The sequence below is a fragment of the Pristis pectinata genome, chromosome 12 (assembly GCF_009764475.1).
Source record: "Pristis pectinata isolate sPriPec2 chromosome 12, sPriPec2.1.pri, whole genome shotgun sequence".
NCBI classification, from domain to species: Eukaryota; Metazoa; Chordata; class Chondrichthyes; order Rhinopristiformes; family Pristidae; genus Pristis; species Pristis pectinata.
In genome coordinates this window covers 223,653-250,418 of record NC_067416.1, presented here as the reverse complement: position 1 = coordinate 250,418, position 26,766 = coordinate 223,653, and the positions used below count along the sequence as shown (strand labels likewise).

At 44.3% G+C, this 26,766-nt stretch overlaps 1 protein-coding gene across 4 annotated transcripts in view; it reads left to right on the top strand.

The window, feature by feature from the left end:
• Positions 1-26,766, top strand: part of sh3pxd2aa (SH3 and PX domains 2Aa) — a 434,682-nt gene that overhangs the window by 309,494 nt on the left and 98,422 nt on the right. For all 4 annotated transcript variants that reach the window (XM_052027259.1, XM_052027258.1, XM_052027260.1 and 1 more), the window contains one exon: positions 18,136-18,249. In XM_052027259.1, coding sequence (XP_051883219.1) covers positions 18,136-18,249 — 114 coding nt within the window. The remainder of the gene's footprint in view (positions 1-18,135; positions 18,250-26,766) is intronic.

Genomic DNA, 26,766 nt, shown 5'->3' with positions numbered 1-26,766 from the left:
GCGACAGCACTAGCAAAGAATCCCCCCCAAGGATATTGACCCCAGTCCTGCTCAGGTGTAGACCGTCTGGTTTGTACTGGTCCCACCTCCCTGTGAACCAGTTCCAGTGCACCGGAAATCTGAAACCCTCCCTCCTGCACCACTGCTCAAGCCACATATTCATCCTAACTATGCTGCTATTGCTACTCTGACTAGCATGTGGCACAGGTAGTAATCCTGAGATTATTACCTTTTGAGGTCCTACTTTTTAATCTATCTCCTAGCTCCCTAATTTCGGTTTGTAGGACCTCATCCTGCTTTTTTCCTATATCATTGGTACCTACATGCGCCACAAGGATCCTCCCCTTCCAGAATGCCCTGCAGCTGCACTGAGACATCCCTGACCCTTGCACCTGGGACACAACACACCAACCAGGGGTCCTATTTGCAGCCACAGAAGCTCCTGTCGATTCCCCTTACCATGACACCCCATACTACTATAGCTCTGCCACTCTTTTTCCTGCCCTGCTGTGCAGCAGAGCCACTCACGGTGCCATGATCCTGGCTACTGCTGCCTTTCCCTAATGAGCCATCTCCCCCAACAGTATCCTCCTCTGCACCACCTCCAAAGCCAGTGTATCTTTCCTCAAGTAAGGGGACCAGAACTACATGCAGTACCCCGGGTGCAGCCTCACTAGTACCCTGTGCAGTTGAAGCATAACCTTCCCTGCTCTTAAATTCAATCCCTCTAGCAATGAAGGACAAAATTCCATTTGCCTTCTTGATAACCTGTTGCACCTGCAAACCAACCTTTTGCGATTCATGCACAAGCACTCCCAAGTCCCTCTGAACAACGGCATACTGCAATCTTTCACCATTTAAATAGTAATCTGATCTTCCATTTTTCCTTCCAAAGTTGATGACCTCGCATTTACCAACATTGTACTCCGTCTGCCAGGCGTTTGCCCACTCACTTAACCTATCTATATCTCTCTGCAGACTCTCCGCATCCTCTGAACAGGTTGCTATTCCACTCAATTTAGTGTCATCGTCAAACTTAGATATGCTGCACTCGGTCCCCTCTTCCAAATCGTTAATGTATATCGTGAACAGTTGCAAGCCCAGCACCGACCCCTGCAGCACTCCACTGTCTGCTGATTGCCAACCAGAGAAACACCCATTTATTCCCAACTCTCTGCTTCCTATTGGTTAGCCAATCCTCTAACCATGCTAATACATTACCCCCAATTCCATGCATCCTTATCTTATGGATAAGTCTTTGATGCGGCACCTTATCGAACGCCTTTTGGAAATCCCAAGTATACAACATCTACCTGTTCCCCTCTATCCACTGCGTAGATTATATCCTCAAAGAACTCCAGTAAGTTTGTCAAACAGGACCTGCCCTTCCTGAATCTATGCTGTGTCTGCCTGATGGAACCACTTCTATCTGGATGTCTTGCTATTTCTTCCTTAATGATAGCTTCAAGCATTTTCCTGACTACAAACGTTAAGTTAACTGGCCTGTAGTTACCCACCTTTTGCCTACATTCTTTTTTAAACAGTAGTGTGACATTTGCTGTCTTCCAATCCACCAGGACCTGCCCAGAGTCCAGAGAATTTTGGTAAATTATCACAAATGCATCTACTATAATTTCCACCATTTCTTTCAGTACCCTGGGATCCATCCCATCAGGACCAGGGACTGGTCAACCTTTATGTTTGCTCATCACTACCTCTTTAGTGGCGGCAATTGTATTGAGGTCCTCACATCCCATCGCATCCATAACATCTCTCTTTGGCATGTTAGACGTTAGACATCTCTCTTTGGCATCTCTCTCATAACATCTCTCTTTGACATGTTGGGCATGTCCTCCACTGTGATGACCGACACAACAGAGTCATTCGAGGCCTTGGCCATTTCCACATTACTCAATGTTAATTCCCCGTTCTCATCTTCCAAGGGACCTACGTTCACTTCAGCCACCCTTTCCGCTTAATATAATTATAAAAACTTTTACTATCTGTTTTTATATTTTGCTCTAGTTTACTTTCATAATCTATCTTCCCTTTCCTTATTGCTTGCTTAGTGGTCCTTTGGTGCTTTTTAATGTTTTCCCAACCTTCCAGTTTCTCACTACTCTTGCAACTTTGTATGCATGAGCTTTTTGCTTGATGCATTCTTTTATTCCCTTAGTTATCCAGGGCTGGCTCTCCCCACCCTCACTGTCCATGCTTTTAACTGGGATATACTTTGTTGAGCACATTAAAAAATATTTGAAAGTCTTCCACTGTTCCTCAACTGTCCCACCATATGGCCTGTGTTTCCAGTCTATGCTAGCCAACTCCACCCTCATCCCATTTTAGTCTCCTTTGTTTAGGCATAATACACTGGTTTTAGATTGAATTCCCACCAGTGATATTTTCCCTTTATTATTCGTAATCTCTATCTAGATGGACTCAACCTTCTGCTCCTTACATGTTATATCATCTCTCACTATTGCCCTGATCTCATCCTTAATTAAGAGCGCTACCCTATCTCCCTTACCTTCCTGCCTATCCTTCCGTATTAGCTGATACCCTTGGATATTTAATTCCCAATCATCGCCACCCTGCAACCACTTTTCTTTAATGGCCATTAAATCATACCCCTTTGTACTGATTTGTGCCACAAGTTCACTGACATTGTTATGAATACTACAGGCATTCAGATAAAGTGCCCTTACATTCATTGTTCTTCTAGAATCTAGTAACCTTTGTGTCCTTTGCATTTGACTTTTCTGTACTCCACTCTTACTTTTCTCTTTTCTGCCTTTTGCGCTGGTCTCTGCATTGCTTCCCTCTGTCTTTCTGCGTGGATTCCCTTCCCCCCGGCATATTAGCTTAAACTGCCATATTGTCATTCAGATTGGAAGCCTGTGGCCAGTAGTGTGCCACAGGGATTGGTGTTGGGTCTGCTAATGTTTGCCATTTGTGTTAACAATTTGGTTGGCAATGTTGTTAACGTGGTTAGTAAGTTTGTGGATGACACCAAGATTGTTGGTGTAATGGACAGTAAAGGTTACAACAGGCTCTAGGTGAACTGGGGAAGTGGACCAAGAATGGTGAACGGAATTTAACTTAGACAAGTGCAAGGTGTTGCATTTTGCTCGGTTAAATCAGGGCAAGACTTACACAGTAGACGGTAGGGCGCTGGTGAGTGTTGTAGAACAGAGAGACCTAAGCAAACAGGTACTTAGCTCCTTGAAAGTGGCAATGCAGGGAGACAGTGTGGTGAAGGGGCGTTTGGCATGCTTGCCTTCATTAATCATGTCACTGAGTATTGAATTTGGGATGTCGTGTTGCAACTGTACAAGTCATTGGTGAGACTTGTACTGTATTGTGTGCAGTTCTGGACCCCCAGCTTTAGGAAGGATGTTATTAAGCTGGAAAGAGTGCAGAAAAGATTCACAAGGATGTTACCAGCACTAGAGGGCTTCAGTTATAAGAGAGGCTGGATAGGCTAGGACTCTTTTCCCTGGTGTGTGAAGAGGCTGAGGGGTGACCTTACAGTGGTATATAAAATCATGAGGGGCATAGATAAGGTGGATGGTCAGTCTCTTTCCCAAAGAGGATGGTGGGTATATGGAGGAACAAAGGACTGCAGATGCTGGAATCTAGATGAAAAACACTATGATGCTGGAGGAACTCAGCAGACTGCCTGGCCTGCTGAGTTCCTCCAGCATCATGGTGGGTATATGGAACAAGCTGCCAGTGGAAGCTGCAGAGATGGGTACAATTACAATGTTTAAAAGGCATTTAGACAGGTACATGGGTAGAAAAGATTAAGAGGGATATGGGCCAAATGCAGGCAAATATGACGAGCTCAAGTAGACATCTTGGTTGACATGGACTGGTTGTATATAACTCTATGACTATAACCTAGAATACTAATTAAAAATGAGACTGTGTGATCGCCTTTTAAGCCAGGGAATGGCTGCAACTTCTCTTGATGGCAAGATTTGATGGAGAGCCGACTGCAGCACAAAGCTTTCTATTCACAGTGGCTCCTAGAGCAGTTTAGTTAGTGGTTGGCAGCTGATTTGTTCAAGTTGGCTTGGAACCTGCTCTTCCTAGCTGCTGACTACATATAGTTCTTGAACGAATTTTTGAAACTTTTGGCTCCCGTTGATGCTGTAAAATTAGTGTAGTAAGAATGGAACATTTTGAAAGTCCAGAATTCTGAGCTACTTTAGGCCAGCAGTGTGGTTGTTCTGAATTACTGGCTTAGTACTCAGTAGTTCCTTGTCTTAGAATAATACAGCAGAAAAGGAAGCCAGTCAGCCCATCTTGCTTGCCTGAGCTTTTTGAAAGAGATTGCATTTGGTCCCGCTATCTGCCATTCTCTCTTGTCCCCTCTCTCTTCGGGCAGAAGATGCAAAAGCCCAAGTGCTGACACCAGATTCAAAGACAGCTTCTATCCCACTGTTATCAGACTCTTGAATGGACCTCTCATACACTAAACTCTTGATCTCCCAACCTACCTCTTCATGGCTCTTGCACTTTATTTGTCTACCTGCACTGCCTTTTCTTTGTAACTGCAACACTAAATTCTGCATTCTCTTTCTTTTTTTATTACCACAATGTAGTTACGTATGGCATGGTCTGTATGGATAGCACACAAAACAAAAGATTTTCATTGTATCTTGGTACATGTGACAATAATATACCAATACCATTTACCATAGCCCTGAAAAATTGGTTTTATGGTTGATAGTGAGCGAAAGCTTTAAAATGTCGAAAAATTGTAGAACGACTGGTCAATTGGACAGAGAACTGGCAAATAGAATTCAATTTATTAGTGTTAGGTAATGCATTTGAGGAGGCATAAGAAAGCAAAGGAATACATGATAAATAGGGGATGCTGATCAGCAGTGGGAGAGAAGTGCATGTACACAGATGCTTAGAAGTTGCAGGACACATTAATGTGGTTAACAAGGCACAAAGGATGCTGTTCTGTTCTTCATTGGTCCAGACATAGAAATAAGGGCAGGAGGGTTAAGCTAAGGACACAAACACATCTTGAGTACTGTGAACATTTCTGATCATCACATTGCACAAGGGTGTGATTGTACTGGAGAGGATTGGGAGGAGATGTATGGGGATGTCACCAGGGATGGAAAAGTTTAGCTGGGAGGAAAGATTAGATAGATTAGGGTTGTTTTCTTGGGAACAAAGGGAGAAGAAAATGAGGCTTGTAATGTTATGAAGGGCCTAGAATGGGTAAATTTCTCTCAGTAGAGGTACCAAAAACAAGGAAGCATAGATTTAAAGTAATTTGTGGAAGTATTAAAGGAAAATGATGATAATTTTGTTTCATGCAGAGGATAGTAAGGGTCTGGAACTCATTGCTTGAAAAGGTGGGAAAGGCAGAAATCTTCATCACATTTAAGAAGTATTTGGGCATGCACTTGAAGAGTCAGCATCTCCATGGCTACAAAGTGAGAGAAGGTGAGATTAAGCTGGGTACCTTTTCTCAACCAGCATGGCAGAGTAGGCCAAATGCCCTTCTTCTGTGTTGTAAATTTTCTGTGATTCTATGTATTCTTTTTTACTGGTCATCATTAAGTGTGGTTCCAGAATCTGCACTCTTTCAGTCAGTGCATTCCAAATTATAACAACTCATAGCATTAAAAAAAATCCTGGCTTCCTCTCTGGATATTTGCCAATCATGTTGGTTTTTTGTTCTCTGGGAGAACAACCTTTTACAACCCCGTCTTATTTTGGGAACCTGTAATAGAACGTAGAACATAAAACAATACGGCACAGGAACAGGCCTTCGCCCAGGATGTCTTCACCAATCTAAATTAATCCCATCTATCTGCACATGGTTCATATCCCGCTAGTCCCTGCCAGTTCATGTATCTGTCTAAATGCTACTTAAACTTTGCTATCACATCTGCTTCTGCCACTTCCCCTGGCCATGTGTTCCAGCCACCTCCCACCCTCTTGTGTAAAATAAACTTGCTTCGTAAATCTCTTTTCAGCCTACCCCCTCTTACCTTAAACCTATGCCCTCTAATATTTGACATTTCTATTGTGGGCATAAAGACTCTGACCATCTACCCTATCTCTGCCTCTCATAATCTTATAAACTTCTATCAGGTTGCCTCTTGGCCTCTTACGCTCCAGAGAAGATAATCTAAATTTGTCCAGCCTCTCATTATAGCTAATACCCTCCAATCCAGGCAACATCCTGGTAAACCTTCTCTGTACCCTCTCTAAAGCATCCACATCCTTCCTGTAATGTGGCAACCAGATCTACACACAATACTCCAAATATGGCCTAACCAATGTCTTATGCAGCTGCAATATGATTTCCCGACTTTTATACTCATTGCCCTGATTGATGAAGGCAAGCATGCCATATGTCTTCTTTACCACCGTACTTAAGATTACCAATAAATTTCACCTTTTTCCTCTGTGCTTCAGGTTTAGGCCATTTGGCCCCTCAAGCCTGCTCTGACATTCAGCATGATCAGGTTGATGTTTTACCTCAACGGTTTTGCTCCTTCTTTAATATATCCCTTGATTCCTTTAAAATCCATAAGTCTATCAACCTCTGTTTTGAATGGCATCAGGGACTGAGCATCCACAGCCATAGAGTAAAACAGCATGGAAACAGTCCTTTAGGACCAACTCATTCATACTGACAATGGTGCCCATGAAGCCGATTTGCCCATGTTTGGCCCATGTCCCTCTAAACCTCTCCTATCCATGTACTTATCCAAATGTCTTTTAAACTCAACAATTTCCTCTGGCAGCTCATTTCCATATACCCACCACCCTCTGTGTGAAAAAGTTGCCCCTCAGGTCCCTTTTAAACCTTTCACCTCTCACCCTAAAAGTCCTCTAGGCTTTAGTTCCCTTTACCTGGGAAGAAGACTATGTGCATTCGCCCTATCTATACCCCTCATGATTTTATACACCTCCATAAGGTCACTCCTCAGTCTCCTACTTTCCCAGACAACCAAAACTGTACACAATACTCCAAGTGTAGTTTCACCAACTTCTTGCACAACTGCAAAATAACATTCAACGTGCCCTGGCTGACGAAGGCCAGACCAACCTGTCTGCCTGTGACGCCACTTTCAGCGAACTGTGTACTTGTACTCCTAGGTTCCTCTATTCCACAACACTCCCCAGGGCCTGAACATTCACTGTATGAATCCTACCCTGGTTTGATTTCCCAAATTGCAACACTTTGCACTTATCCGAATTGAAAGCCATTTGCCAATCTTTGGCCCACTTACCTAGCTGATCAAGATCCCCCTGTAATTTTTTATAACCTTCTTCACTGTCTACGATACCACCCACTTTAGTATCATCTGTAAACTTAGTAACCAAGCATAACCATACTTCATCTCCAAATCTTTTAAATGAATAACAAATAAGGTCCCAGCAAGATTAAAGAGGTAAATGCGTGACTCAAAGATTGTGTGGGAGAAGTGGGTTTGAATTCCAAGGTCATTGGCACCAGTACTGTGGGAAGAGGAAGCTGTTGTGATTGGACTGGCTCCACCTGAATCATGCTGGGACTAGGATCCTGGCAGATTGCATAACCGGGGCTGTAGATAGGGCTTTTAAACTGAACATTGGGAGGGGATTCAATGGCATGGAAAATTAAGAAGGGAGTGAGGCAAAAGAGAGGAAATTATAGGCTGGTTAGCCTGACATCTGTGGTTGGTATAATTTTAGAGTCCATTATTGAGGATGAAATTTCGGAGTACTTGGAAGTTTATGATAAAATAGGGTGAAATCAGCACAGTTTTTCAAAGGGGAGATCTTGCCTGACACATCTGTAAGAATTCTTTGCGGAGGTAGCAAGCAGGTTGGACAAAGGAGAGTCAGTGGATGTTATTTACTTGGATTTTCAGAAGGCCTTTGACAAGGTACCGCACATGAGGCTGCTGAAAGGTAAGAGCCCATGGTGTTAGAGGCAAGGTACCAGCATGGATAGAAGATTGGATGACTGGCAGAAGTCAGAGAGTGGGGATAAAGGGATTCTTTTCAGGATGGCTGCCAGTGACTAGTGGTTCCACAGGGGTCAGTGTTGGGACTGCAGCTTTTCACTTAATACATTAATGACCTAGATGAAGGAACTGATGACACTGTGGCCAAGTTTGCAGACAATACCAAGACAGGTGGAGGGACAGGTGGTGTTGTGGAGGCAGGGAGTCAGCAAAAGGACTTGGACAGGTTGGGAGAGTAGGCAAAGAAGTGGCAGATGGAATACAGCATAGGGAAGTATGGGGTTATACACTTTGGTATGAAGAATAAAGGTGTAGGCTATTTCTAAATGGGAAGAGAATTCAGAAATTGGAGGTGCAAAGGGACTTGGGAGTCCTAGATCATATTAAATTAAATTAATTAAATTTTATTTACAGCGTGGTAACAGGCCCTTTCGGCCCAATGAGTCCACACCACCCATTTTAAACCCCAAATTAACCTACCCGTACGTCTTTAGAATGTGGGAGGAAACCGGAGCACCTGGAGGAAACCCATGCAGACACGGGAGAACGTACAAACTCCTTACAGACAGCGACGGGAATTGAACCCCGATTGCTGGCGCTATAATAGCATCGCGCTAACTGCTATGCTACCTTCCCTTCAGGATTCCCTTCAGGATAACTAGCAGGTTGAGTTGGTGGTAAAGAAGGCAAATGCAATGTTATCATTCATTTTGAGAGGACTGGAACATAAAAGCAAGGACGTACTGCTGAGGCTTTACAAGGCATTGGTCAGAATCGCAGTTGGAATATTGTGAGCCATTTTGGGCCCGGTATCTAAGGAAAGATGTGCTAACCTTGGAAAGGGTCCAGAGAAGATTCACAAGAATGATCCCAGGAATGAAAGGCTTAACCAGTGAGGAACATTTGATGTCAATGGGCCTGGAGTCGACGGAGATCAGAAGGATGAGGGGAGATCTCATTGAAACCTACCAGATACTGAAAGGCCAGAATAGAATGGACATAGAGAGGATGTTTCAATTAAAAGTAGAGTCTAGAATACAATCTTATGGTCCCAGCAGTGATCCCTGTGGCACACCACTAGTCACAGTCCTCTCATCTGAGAAACAACCTTCGACCATCACTCTCTACTTCCTACCATTGCACCAATTATGAATCCATTTGGGTATCTTTCCCTGGATCCCCTCCAATCTAACCTTCCACACGAGCCTACCATGCAGAACCTTGTCAAAGGCCTTGCTGAAGTCTATAGACAACTTCCACTGCCCCACCCTCATCTATCCTCTTGGTTACCTCTTCGAAAAACTCTGAGATTTGTCAGATACAATTTCCACACAGAAGGCTGTGCTGACTATCCCGAATTAGACCTTGCCTATCCAAATGTCCATCCTATCCCTCTGAGCTAGAGAATTCCAAAGATTCACCACCCACTGAATGAAGAAACTACTCCTCGTTTCAGTCCTAAATGACCTATTCATTAGAACATAGAACATTACAGTACAGTACAGTGCAGGGCCTTTGGCCCACGATGCTGTGCTGACATTTTATCCTGCACTAAGATCTATCGAACCCTTCCCTCCCACATAGCCGTCCATTTTTCTGTCATTCATGTGGCTATCTAAGAGTCTCTTAAATGTCCCTAATCTATCTGCCTCTACAACCTGTGCCGGCAGTGCGTTCCACGCACCCACCACTTTCTGTGTAAAATAACTTATCTCTGATATCCCCCTTATACCTTCCTCCAATCACCTTAAAATTTTAATCCTTCGTGTTAGCCATTTTCACCCCGGGGAAAAAGTTTCTGACTGTCCACTCAATCTATGTCTCGTCATCTTATACACTTCTATCAAGTCATCTTTCATCCTCCTTCTCTCCAAAGAGAAAAGTCCCAGCTCACTCCACCTATCCTCATAAGACATGCTCTCCAATCCAGGCAGCATCCTGGTAAATCTCCTCTGCACCATCTCTAAAAGCTTCCACATCCTTCCCCTGACAAGCAAACCACTCCTCCACCTTGTTTACCTCTGTCCCTGTCCCTTTTGAAACATCTAAACCCCGGAATATCCAGCACCATTCCTGCCCTTGTGACAACCAAGTCTCTGTTATGGCCACCACATCATAGTTCCATGTTTTTACCCGTGCCCTAAGTTCATCACCCTTGAAGGGCGGCACAACATGGTGGGCCGAAGGGACTGTATTGTGCTGGCCGTATTGTTCTATGGTTCCTGATATTTCTTGCATTAAAGTAGACACACCTCAGCCCATCCAACTGACTGCAATTTTGCCCTTTCAAATGCCTATCCTTCCTCATAGTTTCCCTGCACACTGCATCTACTTGTACAATAAATTCACCAACCTCTGGCCTATCACTCGGGTTCCCATCCCCCTGCCAAACTAGTTCAAACCCTCCGTAACAGCTATAGCAAACCTGCCCACAAGAATATTGGTTCTCCACCCCCCCCCCCCCACCCCCCCAACTTCAGGTGTAACCCATCCCTTTTGTACAGGTCGTACCTTCCCCAGAAAAGATCCCAATGATCAACAAATCTGAAAAAGCTGCCCCTGCATCAACTCCTCAGCCATGCATTCATCTGCCAAATCATACTATTCTCACCCTCACTGGTGTGTGGCACAGGCAGCAGTCCAGAGATTACTACCTGCTTTTCAGCTTCCTACCTAGCTCCCTATGTTTCCTCTTCAGGAACTCATCTCTTTTCCTACCTATGTCATTGGTACCAATATGTACCACAACCTCTGTCTGTTCACCCTCCCCCTTCAGAATGCTGTGGACTCAATCTGAGACGTCCCTGACCCTGGCACCCGGTAGGCAACATACCATCCGGGAGTCTCTTTCATGTCCACAGAATCTCCTGTCTGCCCCACTTACTATGGAATCTCCTATCACTGCCATTCTCCTCTTCTCCCCCCTTCCTTTCTTTGCCACACGACCAGGCTCAGTGCGAGAGATCTGGGCACTGCGGCTTTCCTCTGGTAGGTTGTCCCCCACAACAGTATCCAAAGCGGTATGTCTGTTATTGAGGGGAATGGCCACAGGGGTACTCTGCACTACCTTCATATTCTCCTTCCTTATGACAGTCACCCAGCTACTTGCCTCTTGCAGCTGAGGAGTGATTGCCTCCCTGTAGCTCTTTTCTATGAACTCCTCATTCTCCTTTAGGAGCCGAAGGTCATCCAGCTGCAGCTCCAGTTCCCTAACACAGTCTGTAAGGAATTGCAGATGGATGCACCTCATGCAGATGTAGTTATTAAGGAGACTGGAGGTCTCCCAGAACTCCCACATCTCACAAGAGACATAACTTTGAGAGATGACTCTCCTCTTCTTGACCCATTAGCCTTTCCATTTAAACCCTGTAGAGCACACTTAAGTATTTTGTATATTTTCAATGAGGTCACTCTCTGAACTATAGAAGACAGAGGGCCCACCTAATCAAGCTCTCCTCAGATGGCAGACTAATCCCAAGAACCTATCTGGTGAGTATTTTCTGCACTCCCTCTATGGCAAGCTTATCTGATTTTATGTAAATATGGTCTCAGTGCCCTAAAGAATTGTGGTTAGACATATTCCACATGACTGTGCAGGAAATGGAGGGATATGGACATTGTACAGCAGAAGGGATTAGTTTAGTTGGGCGTTTGATTTCTAATTTAATTATTTCAGCACATCATGGGCCAAAGGGCCTGTTCCTCTGCTATACTGTTCTATGTTCTATACTGACGCTTCTCCTCAAACCCTCTTGCAATAAAATACTAAAATAGCACTGGCCTTCTTAATTATGCGCTCTACCTGCCTCTTACCTTTCACTCCCTTATGTCCAAGGACGTCCAATCCTTCGTCATTTGGAAACAGCTGACCCATGCCCTACTTTACCACTCGTCACAGCCCACAACTGAGAAGAACATTCATTTCTACTCAGTTTTTTTTTCTCTTAACCTCTGTGGTATATTAACCCTAGTTCCTCTTGTTCACCAACCTCGTGTTCCCCTAATTGAAAGATGACTGAAAGTTCAAATACACCATCTCTCTTTATGCACAATGCCAGATAGTCTAGTGGTTAGCGTAACGTTCTTACAGCACCAGCGACCCGGGTTCAATTCCAACCACTGTCTGTAAGGAACATAGAACATTACAGCACAGTACAGGCCCTTTGGCCCACGATGTTGTGCCGACATTTTATTCTGCTCTAAGATCTATCTAATCCTTCCCTCCCACATAGCCCTCCATTTTTCTATCATTCATGTGGCTATCTATGAGTCTCTTACATGTCCCTAATGTATCTGCCCCCACAACTTCTGCCAGCAGTGCGTTCCATGCATCCACCACTCTCTGTGTAAAAAAAACTTACCTTTGACATCTCCATAGAACCATAGAACAATACAGCACAATACAGGCCCTTCGGCCCACCATGTTGTGCTGACCTTCAAACCACACCTAAGACTATCTAACCCCATCGTCCCACATATCCCTCTATCTTAAATTTCTCCATATGCTTATCTAACAATCTCTTGAACTTCAACTAACAATCTCCCTTATAACCTTCCTCCAATCACCGTAAAATTATGCCCCCTCATGTTAGCCATTTTTACCCTGGGAAAAAGTCTCTGACTGTCCACTCGATCTATGCCTCTTATTATCTTGTACACCTCTATTAAGCCACCTCTCATCCTCCTTCTCTCTAAAGGGAAAAGCCCTAGCTCACTCAGCCTCTCCTCATAAGACATGCTCTCCAATCCAGACAGCATCCTTGTAAATCTCCTCTGCACCATCTCTGAAGCTTCCACATCCCTTCCTATAATGAGGTGACCAGAACTGAACACAATACTCCAAGTGTGGTCTAACCAGAGTTCTATAGAACTGCAACGTTACATCATGGCTCTTGAACTCAGTACCCCACCGAATGAAGGCCAACACACCACATGCCTTCTTAACAACCGTACTGACCTGCGCAACAGCCTTGAGGGATCTTATGGACGTGGGCCCCAAGCTCCCTCTGTTCCTCCACACTGCTAAGAGTCCTGCCATTAACTTTGTATTTTGTCTTCAAATTCGATCTCCCGAAGTGTATCACTTTTCCAGGTTGAACTCCATCTGCCACTTCTCAACCCAGGTCTGCACTCTATCAATATCCTGTTGTAAGAGTTTGTACGTTCTCCCCATGTCTGTGTGGATTGCCTCCGCGTTCTCCGGTTTCCTCCCACATTCTAAAGATGTACGGGTTAGGAGTTGTGGGTATGCTATGTTGGCACTGGAAGAGTGGCGACGTTTGCGGGCTGCCCCAAGCACATTCTCAGTAATGCAAAAAGACGCATTTCACTGCGTGTTTCAATGTACATATGACTAATAAATAAATATCTTATCAATGCTAATACCTCCAATAGATTAATCAAACATAATTTCCCTTTCATAAATCCATGCTGACTCTGCTGAATGATATTATTATTGTCTGTGTCCAAGGAGCTCAATCCCAGCATCTCTGTCTTTCCAACTAACTAACTTCCTGCTGCAGTTCTAGTAAATCTCCACACCCCACGAAAGGCCGTGGAGCCTTATCAGTAATCTGTAAATGTCCAGCACAATTTTTTTGCTTTTGTGTTCTTTCTCAAGTAATTAATAGAAAGATTTGAGAGAAAGGAGGAAAAGTATTGTAGCCATTTTGCTTTCTTAAAAGCAGTAGATGTAGTGTATATGGATTTCAGCAAGGCGTTTGATAAGGTACCCCATGCAAGCTTTATTGAGAAAGTAAGGAGGCATGGGATCCAAGGGGACATTGCACTGTGGATCCAGAACTGGCTGGCCCACAGAAGGCAAAGAGTGGTTGTTGAAGGGTCGTATTCTGCGTGGGGGTCGGTGACCAGTGGTGTACCTCAGAGATCTGTACTGGGACCCTTACTCTTTGTGATTTTTATAAACGACCTGGATGAGGAAGTGGAGGGGTGGGTTAGTAAGTTTGCGGATGACACATGGTTGGTGGATAGCTGTCAGAGGTTACAGAGGGACATAGATAGGATGCAAAGTTGGGCTGAGAAGTGGCAGATGCAGTTCAACCCAGATAGGTGTGAAGTGGTTCATTTTGGTAGGTCAAATATGATGGCAGAATATAGTATTAATGGTAGGACTCTTGGCAGTGTGGAGGATCAGAGGGATCTTGGGGTCCGAGTCCATAGGACGCTCAAAGCGGCTGCGCAGGTTGACTCTGTGGTTAAGAAGGCATATGGTGTATTGTCCTTCATCAATCGGGGAATTGAATTTAGGAGCCGAGAGGTAATGTTGCAGCTATATAGGTCCCTGGTCAGACCCCACTTGGAGTACTGAGCTCAGTTCTGGTCGCCTCACTACAGGAAGGATGTGGAAGCCATAGAAAGGGTGCAGAGGAGATTTACAAGGATGCTGCCTGGAATGCGGAGCATGCCTTATGAAAGCAGGTTGAGTGAACACGGCCTTTTCTCCTTGGAGCGACGGAGGATGAGGGGGGACCTGATAGAGGTATATAAGATGATGAGAGGCTTTGATCGGGTAGATAGTCAGAGGCTTTTCCCCAGGGCTGAAATGGTGGCCACAAGAGGACATAGGTTTAAGATGCTGGAGAGTAGGTATAGAGGAGATATCAGGGGTAAGGTTTTTACTCAGAGAGTGGCGAGTGCGTGGAATAGGCTGCCGGCAACGGTGGTGGAGGTGGATACGATAGGGTCTTTTAAGGGACTGTTGGACAGGTACATGGAGCTGAGAAAAATAGAGGGCTATGGGTAAGCCTCGTAATTTCTAGGGTAGGGACAGCTTTGTGGGCTGAAGGGCCTGAATTGTGCTGTAGTTTTTCCATGCTTCTATGTTCACTTTATGCATACTTTGATATCTCTGTTCTTGTGCCCCTTTTAGTTTATATTTATTGCCTCTTTCCCTACTTGAAATACATCGTGTTTTTTGCATTCAGTTGTAGCTGCTGCCTTTTGTGTACATATTATAAATATAAAAATATCAGCTGATGTTCTATGAGATAAAATCAAAAAATGCTGGGAATACACAGTACTGTATTGAATGGAGATAATAACAGAGTTAACACTTCAGGTAGATGGAATTTCACCAGAACTGGGATAAGTTAGAGGCAAAAGAGATTTTACAATGCAGAGAGGGGAATGATAGGACAAAAGAAAAGATGTTGGAGTAGGAGGCAAGAGAGGTTAAGTGGCAAACAAGTGGTAATAGGCCAAATAAGCGAACAGAAGGTCAGTCAGGAGGAACGATGAACTGTTGGTATTGATAAATAAGTGTCTAAAATTTCCCAAAAATATCTGAATGCTGGAAGACTGAATATAAAATGTTGGCAAACCTGATTAACTGAATTGTTAAATTTGCTGTTGGACACAGAATGCCATAATGAGGCTAGTTGAAAGATTAGAGGATACAAGAGACTGCAGATGCTGGAATCTGGAGCAAAACACAAACGGCTGGAGGAACAGCTGGTGGATCAGCATCTTTTTGGTGGGGGGGGGGGAAGAATTGTCGACGTTTTGGGTCAAAACCCTACATCGTGACTGAGAGTAGAGAGGGAAGATAACCAGTATAAAGGGGAGAGGAGGAGGGGTGAGACGGGCCATTAGGTGATTGATGGACTGAGGAGGGGTGAAGGATGATGGACAGATGGAGCCAAGTACAGGATGGGAGGGATGGAGTTGGGAGACAGAGACAGGTGGTGATAGATGGAAACAGACAAAAAAAAACAAAGAGGCAAATAGAGTCAGGTGAGGGGAGGACAGGATGAAGGTGGAGACAGCTGCTGGGTTATAAGCAGGTAAAGTGCTGGAATTTGATAAGTAGTGATAATGGGAACCATTAGGGGAGAGATGAAGGGCAGATAGAACCAGAAGAAGGAGGAAATCTGTTGGGTGAAGTGTGTGGGTAACAGATGGATGAACTAAGAGAGGGTGATGGGTATGTGGAATGAGCTGCCAGAGGAAGTTGTAGAGGCTGGTACAATTATAACATATAGAAGGCACTTAGACAGGTAAATGTATAGAAAAGGTTTAGAGGGATATCGGCCAAACACAGGTAAATGAGACTAGCTCAGATAGGCAACTGAGTCGGCATGGACAGATTGGGCCAAAGGGCCTGTTTCTGTGCTGCATAACTCCATATGATATGATAAGCAGAATCTGCATTGTGTGTCTCTGGGAGGAAGTGTTGGTCATTGGGACAGGACAGTTGCAGAGGCTACCTGTGATGACTTCCTCTGTGACAGACCAAAGTGAGACTCTTCTGCAAGTAATATAATTGGACTTTCTTCTTTCTTAAAGATGGTCCCATTCGTGTACCTTTGAGACCAGCTGGAATTCTTTCTTTTTCCCGGAGGGTAATGAGGTCATGGCCTCATGCCAGAAGTGGCATGTTTTGGTAGTTCACTAGGAATTTAAAAGGCCTTTGTGAGATACCACTGAAGTTGTAGCAAATAGCAAGCTGTGGAGTGGAGTCATTGACAGTTCTTCAAAATGCTTCTTCTAGTAGCACCTTTATAAGCATTCTAGTAGCACCTTTATAAGTATTTCGCTGTCAACAAGGCGGATCCTTAATAGTTAGGGCTGTTAATGGCCTTGACAACACTGGTAAATCCTTGCTTATCGTGGTTGCTAGTTTTGTCAAGGCCACCTGTTTTCTCTCAAGAGCACAAGAAGATAGGAGCATGAGTAGGCCACCAGGCCCCTCAAGTCTGCCCCACCATTCAATATGATCATGACTGACCTTTGCAGGCCTCAATTCCTCTTCTGCGCCAATTCTCCATTGCACTCAATTCTATGATCTTTCAAATATTTATCTATCTCCACTTTAAATATATTTAATGACCTGGCTCCACTACCCTCAAGATTCACTATACTCTGAGAGAAGAAATTTCTATGCACCTCAGTTTTAAATGACCAGCTCCTTATTTTGTCACTATGTCTCCTTGTTCATGACTTTCCCACTGGTGAAAAAGTCTCAACATCTATCCTATAAAGCCCCCTTAGGACCTTATATGTCTGAATAAGGTCACCCCTAATTCTTCTACTCCAAGGAATAAAGACCCAAACAGTCTAGCCTCCTTTGGGTTGTGATGGCACTACCAGACTAAGAATGTGTTCACAATTTATTAGCTCCAGGAGGAAGTTGCCAAGGAGGATCAGTGTAACTTGGGTCGGGAATGGCTCAAGGTTGGAATAGAATTTCTGTTTAACCGTATTCATTGCTTCCAGGGTTAGGGCTTACATGCTTATGGCAATAGCATGTCAGTGCTGTGATAAAGTTGATCAGATGATCATGAGGCATTCATATAACTGATTAGTTGTGTCACCAAAATACCAAACTAGTTCATTCTTGATGGCAAAACCAACTCCATAAAGACTATGTTTAAAAAATACCTGGATGGTTCATAAAGGACCATAACCTGCAGGATATGGACCTAGTGCTGTAAGGAGGGATGAGGCGAGGTATCTCCTTTTTAACCAGTGCAGGTGGCAAGGTAAATGGACTTCTGTATTGTATGTATATATTCTATGCTTCTGTGAACTCCACAGCAAGTACATTTAACTCACACTTCTTCCAATTAAGTGAATTGCTGCTTCACCTTGAAAGTAAGTTTGACAGCTCAGATGGTGGGAGGATAGGAGGTAAGGAAAGGTTGGACAGGTGAAGGGGAGGAGCTATTGGTGGCGATGGAAGAGTGAACCAACACATTTGGATAACAGTCTATTCAGAATGCTGAAAAGGGGGGGAAGAGGGAAGATTTATCTGATGGTGGGATCTCATTTGAGGTATTGAAAATTCTGGAGCTTTGTTGTTGAATGTGAAGGTTGGTGGGATGAAAGGCAAGGACAAGACGAACCATATCTTGACTGAACGGGAGAAGACCGAACAGTAGTAAATAAAATAAATGCGGTTGAGGACCCTGGTAACTAAAGTGGAGGGGAACCCACGGCTGAGGTAAAAGGAAGATATTGTACTGATTTGGAAGGTGATCACCGGTTGACCCATAAACAACAGCTAAATTAGCTCTGCATTGACACAGCTGAAATTTGGCAGGATAATTTTTAGGTGAACCATGTATGAAAATACCATAAACCCACTATTGCACTTCACTAACAAATTTTACTCTTTCTATTTCAGGCTGGTGGTTTGTGAGTACAACAGAGGAGCAAGGCTGGGTGCCAGCTACTTACCTAGAGTCACAAAATGGAACCCGAGATGACCTGGATATCAGGACAACAAGAGCTGGAGAGGGTAAGCGTGCTGTTGCTGTTTGCAGCCATTCCAAAATGCTGCTTTAAGGATGAGGAGTGTGTTTGGCTACTTGGGGCACCAAAGTATCAAGTATTCTGGCTGAGGCATTGTGTACAAGAGTTGGGGTTACAGCTGTGCAAGATGTTGATGGAGAGCTTCAGTTATAAGGAGAGACTGGATAGGCTGAGACTGTTTTCCCTGGAGCAAAGGAGACTGAGGGGTGACATTATAGAGGTTTATAAAATCATGAGGGGCATAGATTGGGTAGATGGTCACAGTGTTTCTCCCCAAGTAGGGGAGTCTAAAACCAGAGGGTGTAGGTTTAAGGTGAGAGGTTAAAGATTTAAAGGGAAATTGAGGGGTAAGTTTTTCACACCGAGGTTGGTGGGTATATGGACAAGTTGGCAGAGGAAGTGGTAGAGGTGTACAATTACAACTTTTAAAAGACATATGGACAGGTACATGGATAGGAAGGGTTTAGATTGATGTGAGCCAAATGCCGGCATGGACGAGTGGAGCCAAAGGGCCTGTTTCCATGCCATATAATTCTATGAGACTGTGGTAGCAACAATATTATATTCCCATATACTGAATATCACTATGTTCACATTCCTTACAAGTCAGACCCCTGTATAAAAATAGAAGCAACTTAACCTTGCATTCTTCCTATATGCCTTATTATGCCCAAGTCCATTCTGCCTCCTAGACTGGCGTATTGAATGCACCTCCCTCCCAACCATATATATACTCTGTGTCACATTGTCCTTCCAAGTTAGTTTAACCCCTCCTAACAGCACTGGCAAACTTCTCCACAGGAATGTTGGGCCCAATGTGGTTTAGGTGCTACTGTAAAAGCAATCCTGATGATCCAGAAATCTCATGCTCTCCCTCCTACATCTTCCCTTCAGTCATACATTTATCTGACCTATTCACCTACTCCTGCACTCTCTGGCACATGGCACTGAAAGTAATCCAGATATTATAACCGTAGAGGATGTACTTTTCACTCTGTGACCTAGCTCCTTAATTTCACATTGTATAACTTCATCCTTGTAGTCATACAGTCATTCAGCACCAAACAGGCCCTTGTTCATGCCGACCAAAATGTACTCATCTGTACCAATAACTGATCAGCCATTACCTCTCCAAGTGTAGATTAATCCTGTTGCTCAGATTTTTTTTCCAGTAAGGTCCCTACTACTGATGTTAGACTCACTGGCTGTAATTACCTGGCTTTTCCCTGCTGACCTTCTTGATTAAAGGTACCATATTTGCTGTCCTCCAGGCATCTGGGACCTCACTTGAGGGAGATCGGGTGGGGGTAAGAAAGGGCAGACAACAAGTTGGGAGGGAGGAAATTGTTGTGTTGGGGGTTGGTAAGAGGAACATTAGGGGAAAATGAGGCAGGTAAATTGGGCGGAGAGAAAGTAAGCAGTGCACTTTGCTCGGTCATAGCTTGATCATGGCCAGTGCTACAATCAGGCTGCTTCAAAATGCTCACTGGGGCTATAGACAATGTCATCTAGTTAACAGGTACTGTAAGCTTTATGAGTGTTGTTTGTCTGCAAAAGGCAGTAAATTATATCAGTTCTGAGAAATTAGTAACAGTAAAAACAGTATCCTCATGGGGATTCTTTAATTCACTTATGGTTCCTGACTTCCTGTGTGATGTACTTGTTTAACTTTGAGATAATAATCAATGTTGCAGGTCGCAATCTTTTGATCCAGATCCTGTCAGTAAATAAAACTTGTGCATTGCACATTGATGATGTCATCGAGTGCACAAATTATGAAGGGGAAATGAAGCCTCCCTTAAGGCGATATGAAGTGCCTACTCTGACCCTAATTTCCTGATAGGCAACTCTTCAACAGGAGATGGGTGCCATCGCTTCAAAATATGCACAAAATGATTTTGCATGATTTACAGATTTAAAAAAAGGTGCTTTTGCTTTTTTGCTAATCTAATTTCCAGGCTAGAGACTTTAATGGTGAGAGTGCCTTTGTAAATGAAGTTATATAAAAAATGGTGAAAAGTGAAAATTAGCCCATCAAATGCATAAAATATCAACAAAATTGATGAACTAATGGCATAAGAACAGCCAGCGCCTCTTTCCCAGGGTACCAATGCTCAATACAAGAGGGCATGGCTTTAAGGTAATGGGTGGGAAGTTCAAGGGAGATTTTTCACCCAGAGAGTGGTTGGTGCATGGAATGCACTGCCTGGGGTGGTGGTGGAGGCTGTTACGTTGGTCAAGTTCAAGAGATTGTTAGATAAGTATATGGAGGAATTTAAAATAGAGGGATATGTGGGAGGAAGGGGTTAGATAGCCTAAGGCATGGTTTAAAGGTCGGCACAACATGGTGGGCCGAAGGCCCTGTATTGTGCTGTATTGTTCTATGGTTCTAAGGTTCAAACCAGTTTGACCTAATAACTGTTATGGAGATGTAGTTCCATGGTAAACAAAGTTGGGAATTAAATATTCCAAGGTACATGATGTTTAGAAAGGAAAAGCAATGCAGAAAAGCTGTGGAGGGTTGAGCTCAGTGATTGCCATGATATTAAATAATGATAATGAAGCAATAGTGAGAAATAATCTTGGCTGAGGGAATAGAAATAGATTCATTATCAGTATGCGTAAGTGATAACAAGGCTCAATAAGAACTGGGGGGACCAGTGCACAGAATTATCTAATGGCACAAACACAATTGGAAAGAGAATTAATCAAGAAAGAGGAAACATTTGCAGCAAAGATTATGCTGTAATTGTGGGAGACGTTAATTTTAGAAAGCATAGAAAACCTACAGCACAATTCAGGCCCTTCGGCCCACAAAGCTATGCCGAACATGTCCCTACCTTAGAAATTACTGGGCTTACCCATAGCCCTCTATTTTTCTCAGCTCCATGCACCTATCCAAAAGGCTCTTAAAAGACCCTATTGTATTTGCTTCCACCACTGTTGCCGGTAGCCCGTTCCACGCACTCACTGCTCTCTGAGTAAAAAACTTACCCCTGACACCTCCTCTATACCTACTCCCCAGCACTTTACAGCAATGTCCTGTTTTGGCCACCATTTCAGCCCTGGGGAAAAGCCTCTGACTATCTACCCGATCAATGCCTCTCATCATCTTATATACCTCTATCAGTTCCCCCTTCATCCTCCGTCGCTCCAAGGAGAAAAGTTCCCTCAACCTGCTTTCATAAGGCATGCTCCGCATTCCAGGCAGCATCCTTGTAAATCTCCTCTGCACCCTTTCTATGGCTTCCACATCCTTCCTGTAGTGAGGTGACCAGAACTGAGCACAATACTCCCCAAGTGGGGTCTGACTAGGGACCTATATAGCTGCAACAATATCTCTCGGCTCCTAAATTCAATTCCCCGATTGATGAAGGACAATACACCATATGCCTTCTTAACCACAGAGTCAACCTGCGCAGCCGCTTTGAGCGTCCTATGGACTCGGACCCCAAGATCCCTCTGATCCTCCACACTGCCAAGAGTCCTACCATTAATACTATATTCTGCCATCATATTTGACCTACCAAAATGAACCACTTCACACTTATCTGGGTTGAACTGCATCTGCCACTTCTCAGCCCAACTTTGCATCCTATCTGTGTCCCGCTGTAACCTCTGACAGCCCTCCAAACTATCCACAACACCTCCAACCTTCGTGTCATCTGCAAACTTACTAACCCACCCCTCCACTTCCTCATCCAGGTCGTTTATAAAAATCACAAAGAGTAAGGGTCCCAGAACAGATCCCTGAGGTACACCACAGGTCACCGACCTCCATGCAGAATACGACCCTTCAACAACTACTCTTTGCCTTCTGTGGGCCGGCCAGTTCTGGATCCACACTGCAATGTCGCCTTGGATCCCATGCCTCCTTACTTTCTCAATAAGTCTTGCATGGGGTACCTTATGGATTAGGATTAGGCAAGTCATCTTGGCAAAAGTATTTGAAGATTGAGTTCATAAAATGCATTCAGGACAGTATATTGCGAAACTAAAAGGCTGTTTTAGGCTTACCATGAAACAGAGTTAACTGGTAAGTTCAATGTAACAAATCCTCTAGGAATAAGGACCACAATGTGATAAGAATTTTATGTACAATTGGAGAAAGACATAGATTAATCAGAAACTAGACTGAAGCTTCTCTAAACCTAAGTTGTTATAAGGGGACAATTGGCTAAGGTCTCTGGAGGAATTAGGTTAAGAGGTCTGCTAACAGTTCAACAATAGCAGGCATTCAGAATACAGGAGAGGTGCCAGAGGGACAGGATTAATCTCTCGTTGGAAACTCAGGGATTGACCTGCGATTGGGGATAATTAGCACAGCTTCGTTCACAGGAGATCCTTTCTGACTGTTTTGAATGAACTAAATAAATCGATGAGGGCGGTGTGGTTGATTTGCCCTACATGGACTTCAGCAAGTCCTTTGAGAAGATCCCGTATGGAAGACTGGTCTAAAAGATAACAGGCCATGGGATCCAAGTAAAGTTAGCAAATTGCATCCAAAGTTATCTTGGTAAACTGGATTAGTGTGATGGATACTTGATGGTTGGCATGGACATGATGGGCTGTTTCTATACTGTATAACTCTCTTGCAGGATGTTAGGGATAAATTTGTCCCAGTGAGGCAGAGAAAGAATGGCAGGGTGAAGGAACCATGGGTGACAAGAGAGGTGGAACGACTAGGTAGGAGGAAGAATTCAGCATACATAAGGTTTAGGAAGCAAGGATCAGATAAGTCTCTTGAGGAATATAGGGTAGCAAGCAAGGAACTTAAGGGGCTGAGGAGAGCAAGAAGGGGACATGAAAAGGCCTAGGCGAGTAGGGTTAGGGAAAATCCCAAGGCTTTTTTCACTTATGTGAAGGATGATGAGAGTAAAGGTAGGACCGATTAGAGACAAAGGTGGGAAGATGTGCCTGGAAGCTGTGGAAGTGGGTGAGGTCCTCAATGAATACTTCTCTTCAGTATTTACCAAGGAGAGGGGCCTTGATGATGCTGAGGACAGTGTTGGTAAGGTTAATGTTCTAGAGCATCTTGATTTCAAGAGGGAGGATGTGTTGGAGCTGTTAGAAAATATTAGGACAGATAAGTCCCCGGGGCCTGACGAAATATTCCCCAGGCTGCTCCGTGAGGCGAGGGAGGAGATTGCTGAATCATTGGTTAGGATCTTCGAGTCCTCGTTGTCCACGGGAATGATACCTGAGGATTGGAGGGTGGCAAATGTTGTCCCCTTATTCAAAAAAGATAGTAGGGATAGTCCAGGGAATTATAGACCAGTGAGCCTTACGTCTGTGGTGGACAAGCTATTGGAAAGGATTCTCAGAGAGAGGATCTATGGGCATTTAGAGAATCATGGTCTGATCAGGGACAGCCAGCATGGCTTTGTGAAGGGCAGATTATGTCTCACAACCCTGATAGTGTTCTTTGAGGAGGTGACCAGGCAGATTGATGAAGGTAGCACAGTAGATGTGGTCTACATAGATTTTAGTAAGGCATTTGATAAGGTTCCACATGGTAGGCTTCTTCAGAAGGTCAGAGGGCATGGGACCCAGGGAAGCTTGGCTGTGTGGATTCAGAATTGGCTTGCCTGTAGAAAGCAGCAGGTTGTGGTGGAGGGAGTGCATTCAGATTGGAGGACTGTGACTAGCATCTGGAGGAATTTAAAATAGAGGGATATGTGGGAGGGAGCGGTTAGATAGTCTGAGGCGTGGTTTGAAGGTCGGCACAACATGTTGGGCCAAAGGGCCTGTATTGTTCTATGGTTCTATGGTTTAGCAGTGTCCCACAAGGATCGGATCTGGGACCTCTGCTTTTCGTGATTTTTATTAATGACTTGGATGAGGGGTTAGAAGGGTGGGTTGGCATGTTTGCAGAAGACACAAAGGTTGGTGGTGTTGTGGATAGTGTGGAGGATTGTCGAAGATTGCAGTGGGACATTGATAGGATGCAGAGCTGGGCTGAGAAGTGGCAGATGGAGTTCAATCCGGAGAAGTGTGAGGTGGTACACTTTGGAAGGACAAACTCCAAGGCGGAGTACAAGGTTAATGGCAGGATTTTGGGCAGTGTGGAGGAGCAAAGGGATCTGGGGGTTCATATCCACAGATCTCTGAAAGTTGCCTCACAGGTGGATAGGGTAGTTAAGAAAGCTTATGGGATGTTAGCTTTCATAAGTCATGGGATCGAGTTTAAGAGCCGCGAGGTAATGATGCAGCTCTACAAAACTGTGGTTAGACCACACTTAGAGTACTGTGTCCAGTTCCGGTCACCTCATTATAGGAAGGATATGGAGGTGTTGGAGAGGGTGCAGAGGAGATTTATCAGGGTGCTGCCTGGTTTGGAGAGTATGCATTATGAGGAGAGACTGAGGGAGCTAAGGCTTTACTCTTTGGAGAGAAGGAGGATGAGGGGAGTCATGACAGAGGTGTACAAAATATTAGGAGGAATAGATAAAGCAGACAGCTAGCGCCTCTCTTCCAGGGCACCAATGCTCAATACAAGAGAGCATGTCTTTAAAGTAATGGGTGGGAAGTTCAAGGGAGATATCAGAGGGAGGTTTTTTACCCAGAGAGTGGTTGGTGCATGGAATGCGCTGCCTGGAGCGGTGGTGGAGGCAGGTACATTGGTCAAATTCAAGAGATTGCTAGATAAGCATATGGAGAAATTTAAAATAGAGGGATACATGGGAGGAAGGGGTTAGATAGTCTTAGGTGAGGTTTAAAGGTCGGCACAACATTGTGGGCCGAAGGGCCTGTATTTGCTGTACTGTTCTATGATTCTATGATTATTCTAATTCTCAACTCTAATTCTTGCAAATTTGCATTCCATTGAGCAATAAAAACTCCACGAGAAAGTGATCCATTCCTGGCTGACTAAAGAGGTCAAGGATGGTATTAGATTTTTTAAAAGCGGGCTTACAATATTGGTGTAGAACCCGAAGATTGGGAAAGCATTGGTTGTTTTCGATGCAGAAGTCACATTCCTGTAGCAGAAACAGAAGGGAAATAAGATTCTAATGACATTGAGCAACTGGAAGTCATTAATCTCATCAAAGAAATGATACAGGAGAAATTCAGGAGACTCTTTTTTTGCAGTTCCAGCAGCCAGAGGGAGGAGTCAGCAGCTTTTTTAAAAGCTGTTTTTTTAGTGGGGACTTGTTTTCTTGCAGTTCCAGCAGCCAGAGCAGCAGAGGGGAGGAGCCAGCAGCTCTTTTTAAATGTTCTTTCTGATTGGCTCAGTGTGTGGCAACTCAGCCAATAAAAGACAGGTAGGGTAAAGCAGAGTGGCAGAGCAGAGTGGGCAGCTGAGGCTGTGGTGTGAAGAGATGGAGGCTAAGGTGAAGTTCTGTTAAGTTCTCTTTCTTTATTATTGCACAGGTAGAGCAGTGGGAATGACACCAAGTGCAATGGTGTGCTCCTCTTGCATGATGTGGGAATTCAAGGAGACCTCGAGTGTCCCTGATGACTACATTTGTGAGAAGTGCATCTGGCTGCAGCTCCTTACGGACCAAGTTAGGGAACTGGAACTGGAGCTGGATGACCTTTGGATCATTTGGGAGACTGAGGGAGTTGCAGGGAAGCAGTCACACTTAAGTTGCAGGAGGCAGGTAGCTGGGTGACTGTCAGGAGAGAGTAAGGGAATAGGAAGTCAGTGCATGGTCCCCCTGTGGCTGTTCCACTCAATAACAAGTATATTGTTTGAGATACTGTTATGGGGACAACCTACCAGGGGAAAGTCGCAGCAGTCAGGTCTTGTGCACTGAGTTTGGCTCTGTGGCTCAGAAGGGAAGGGGAGGGAGAAGAGCTAAGTGGTAGTGATAGGGGATTCATTGGTTAGGGGAGCAGATTCTGTGGATGAGAACAAGACTATTGGATGGTATGTGTTGCCTCCCAGATGCCAGGGTCAGAGGTGTCTCAGATTGAGTCCATAGCATTCTTAAGGGAGAGGATGAGAAGCCAGAGGTCGTGGTCCACGTTGGTACTAATGACATCGGCAGGAAAAGTGACAATGTCCTGCAAAGTGAATTCATGGAGTTAGGTGCTAAGTTAAAAGTTGGGCCCTTCAGGCTGGTGATCTCAGGATTGCTATCCTTGCCACATGTTAGGCAAGAAATAAGAAAATAGTTCAGTTTAACACAAGGCTAAACAGATGGTGCAGGAGGGAGGGCTTCAGATTTTTAGATCACTGGGCTCTCTTCCAAGGCAGGTGGGACCTGTACAAACGGGATGGTTTGCACCTGAACTGGAGGTGGACCATTATCCTTGTGGGAAGGTTTGCTAGTGCTGCTAGGGGGCGGTTTAAACTAGAGTTGTGGGGAGTGGGATCCAGAGCGGCAGGGCAGCAAGTGGAGGGGCTGTGGGGAAAGCAGATGTTAAGACTACAAGCAAAGATGGAAACCAAAAGGTTGAGCATGGTGGACTAATGTTCTGAGTTTCAGTGCAAGGAGTATTTTAAGTAAGGCAGATGAACTTAGAATGTGGATCCATATGTGGAATTTTGATGTTG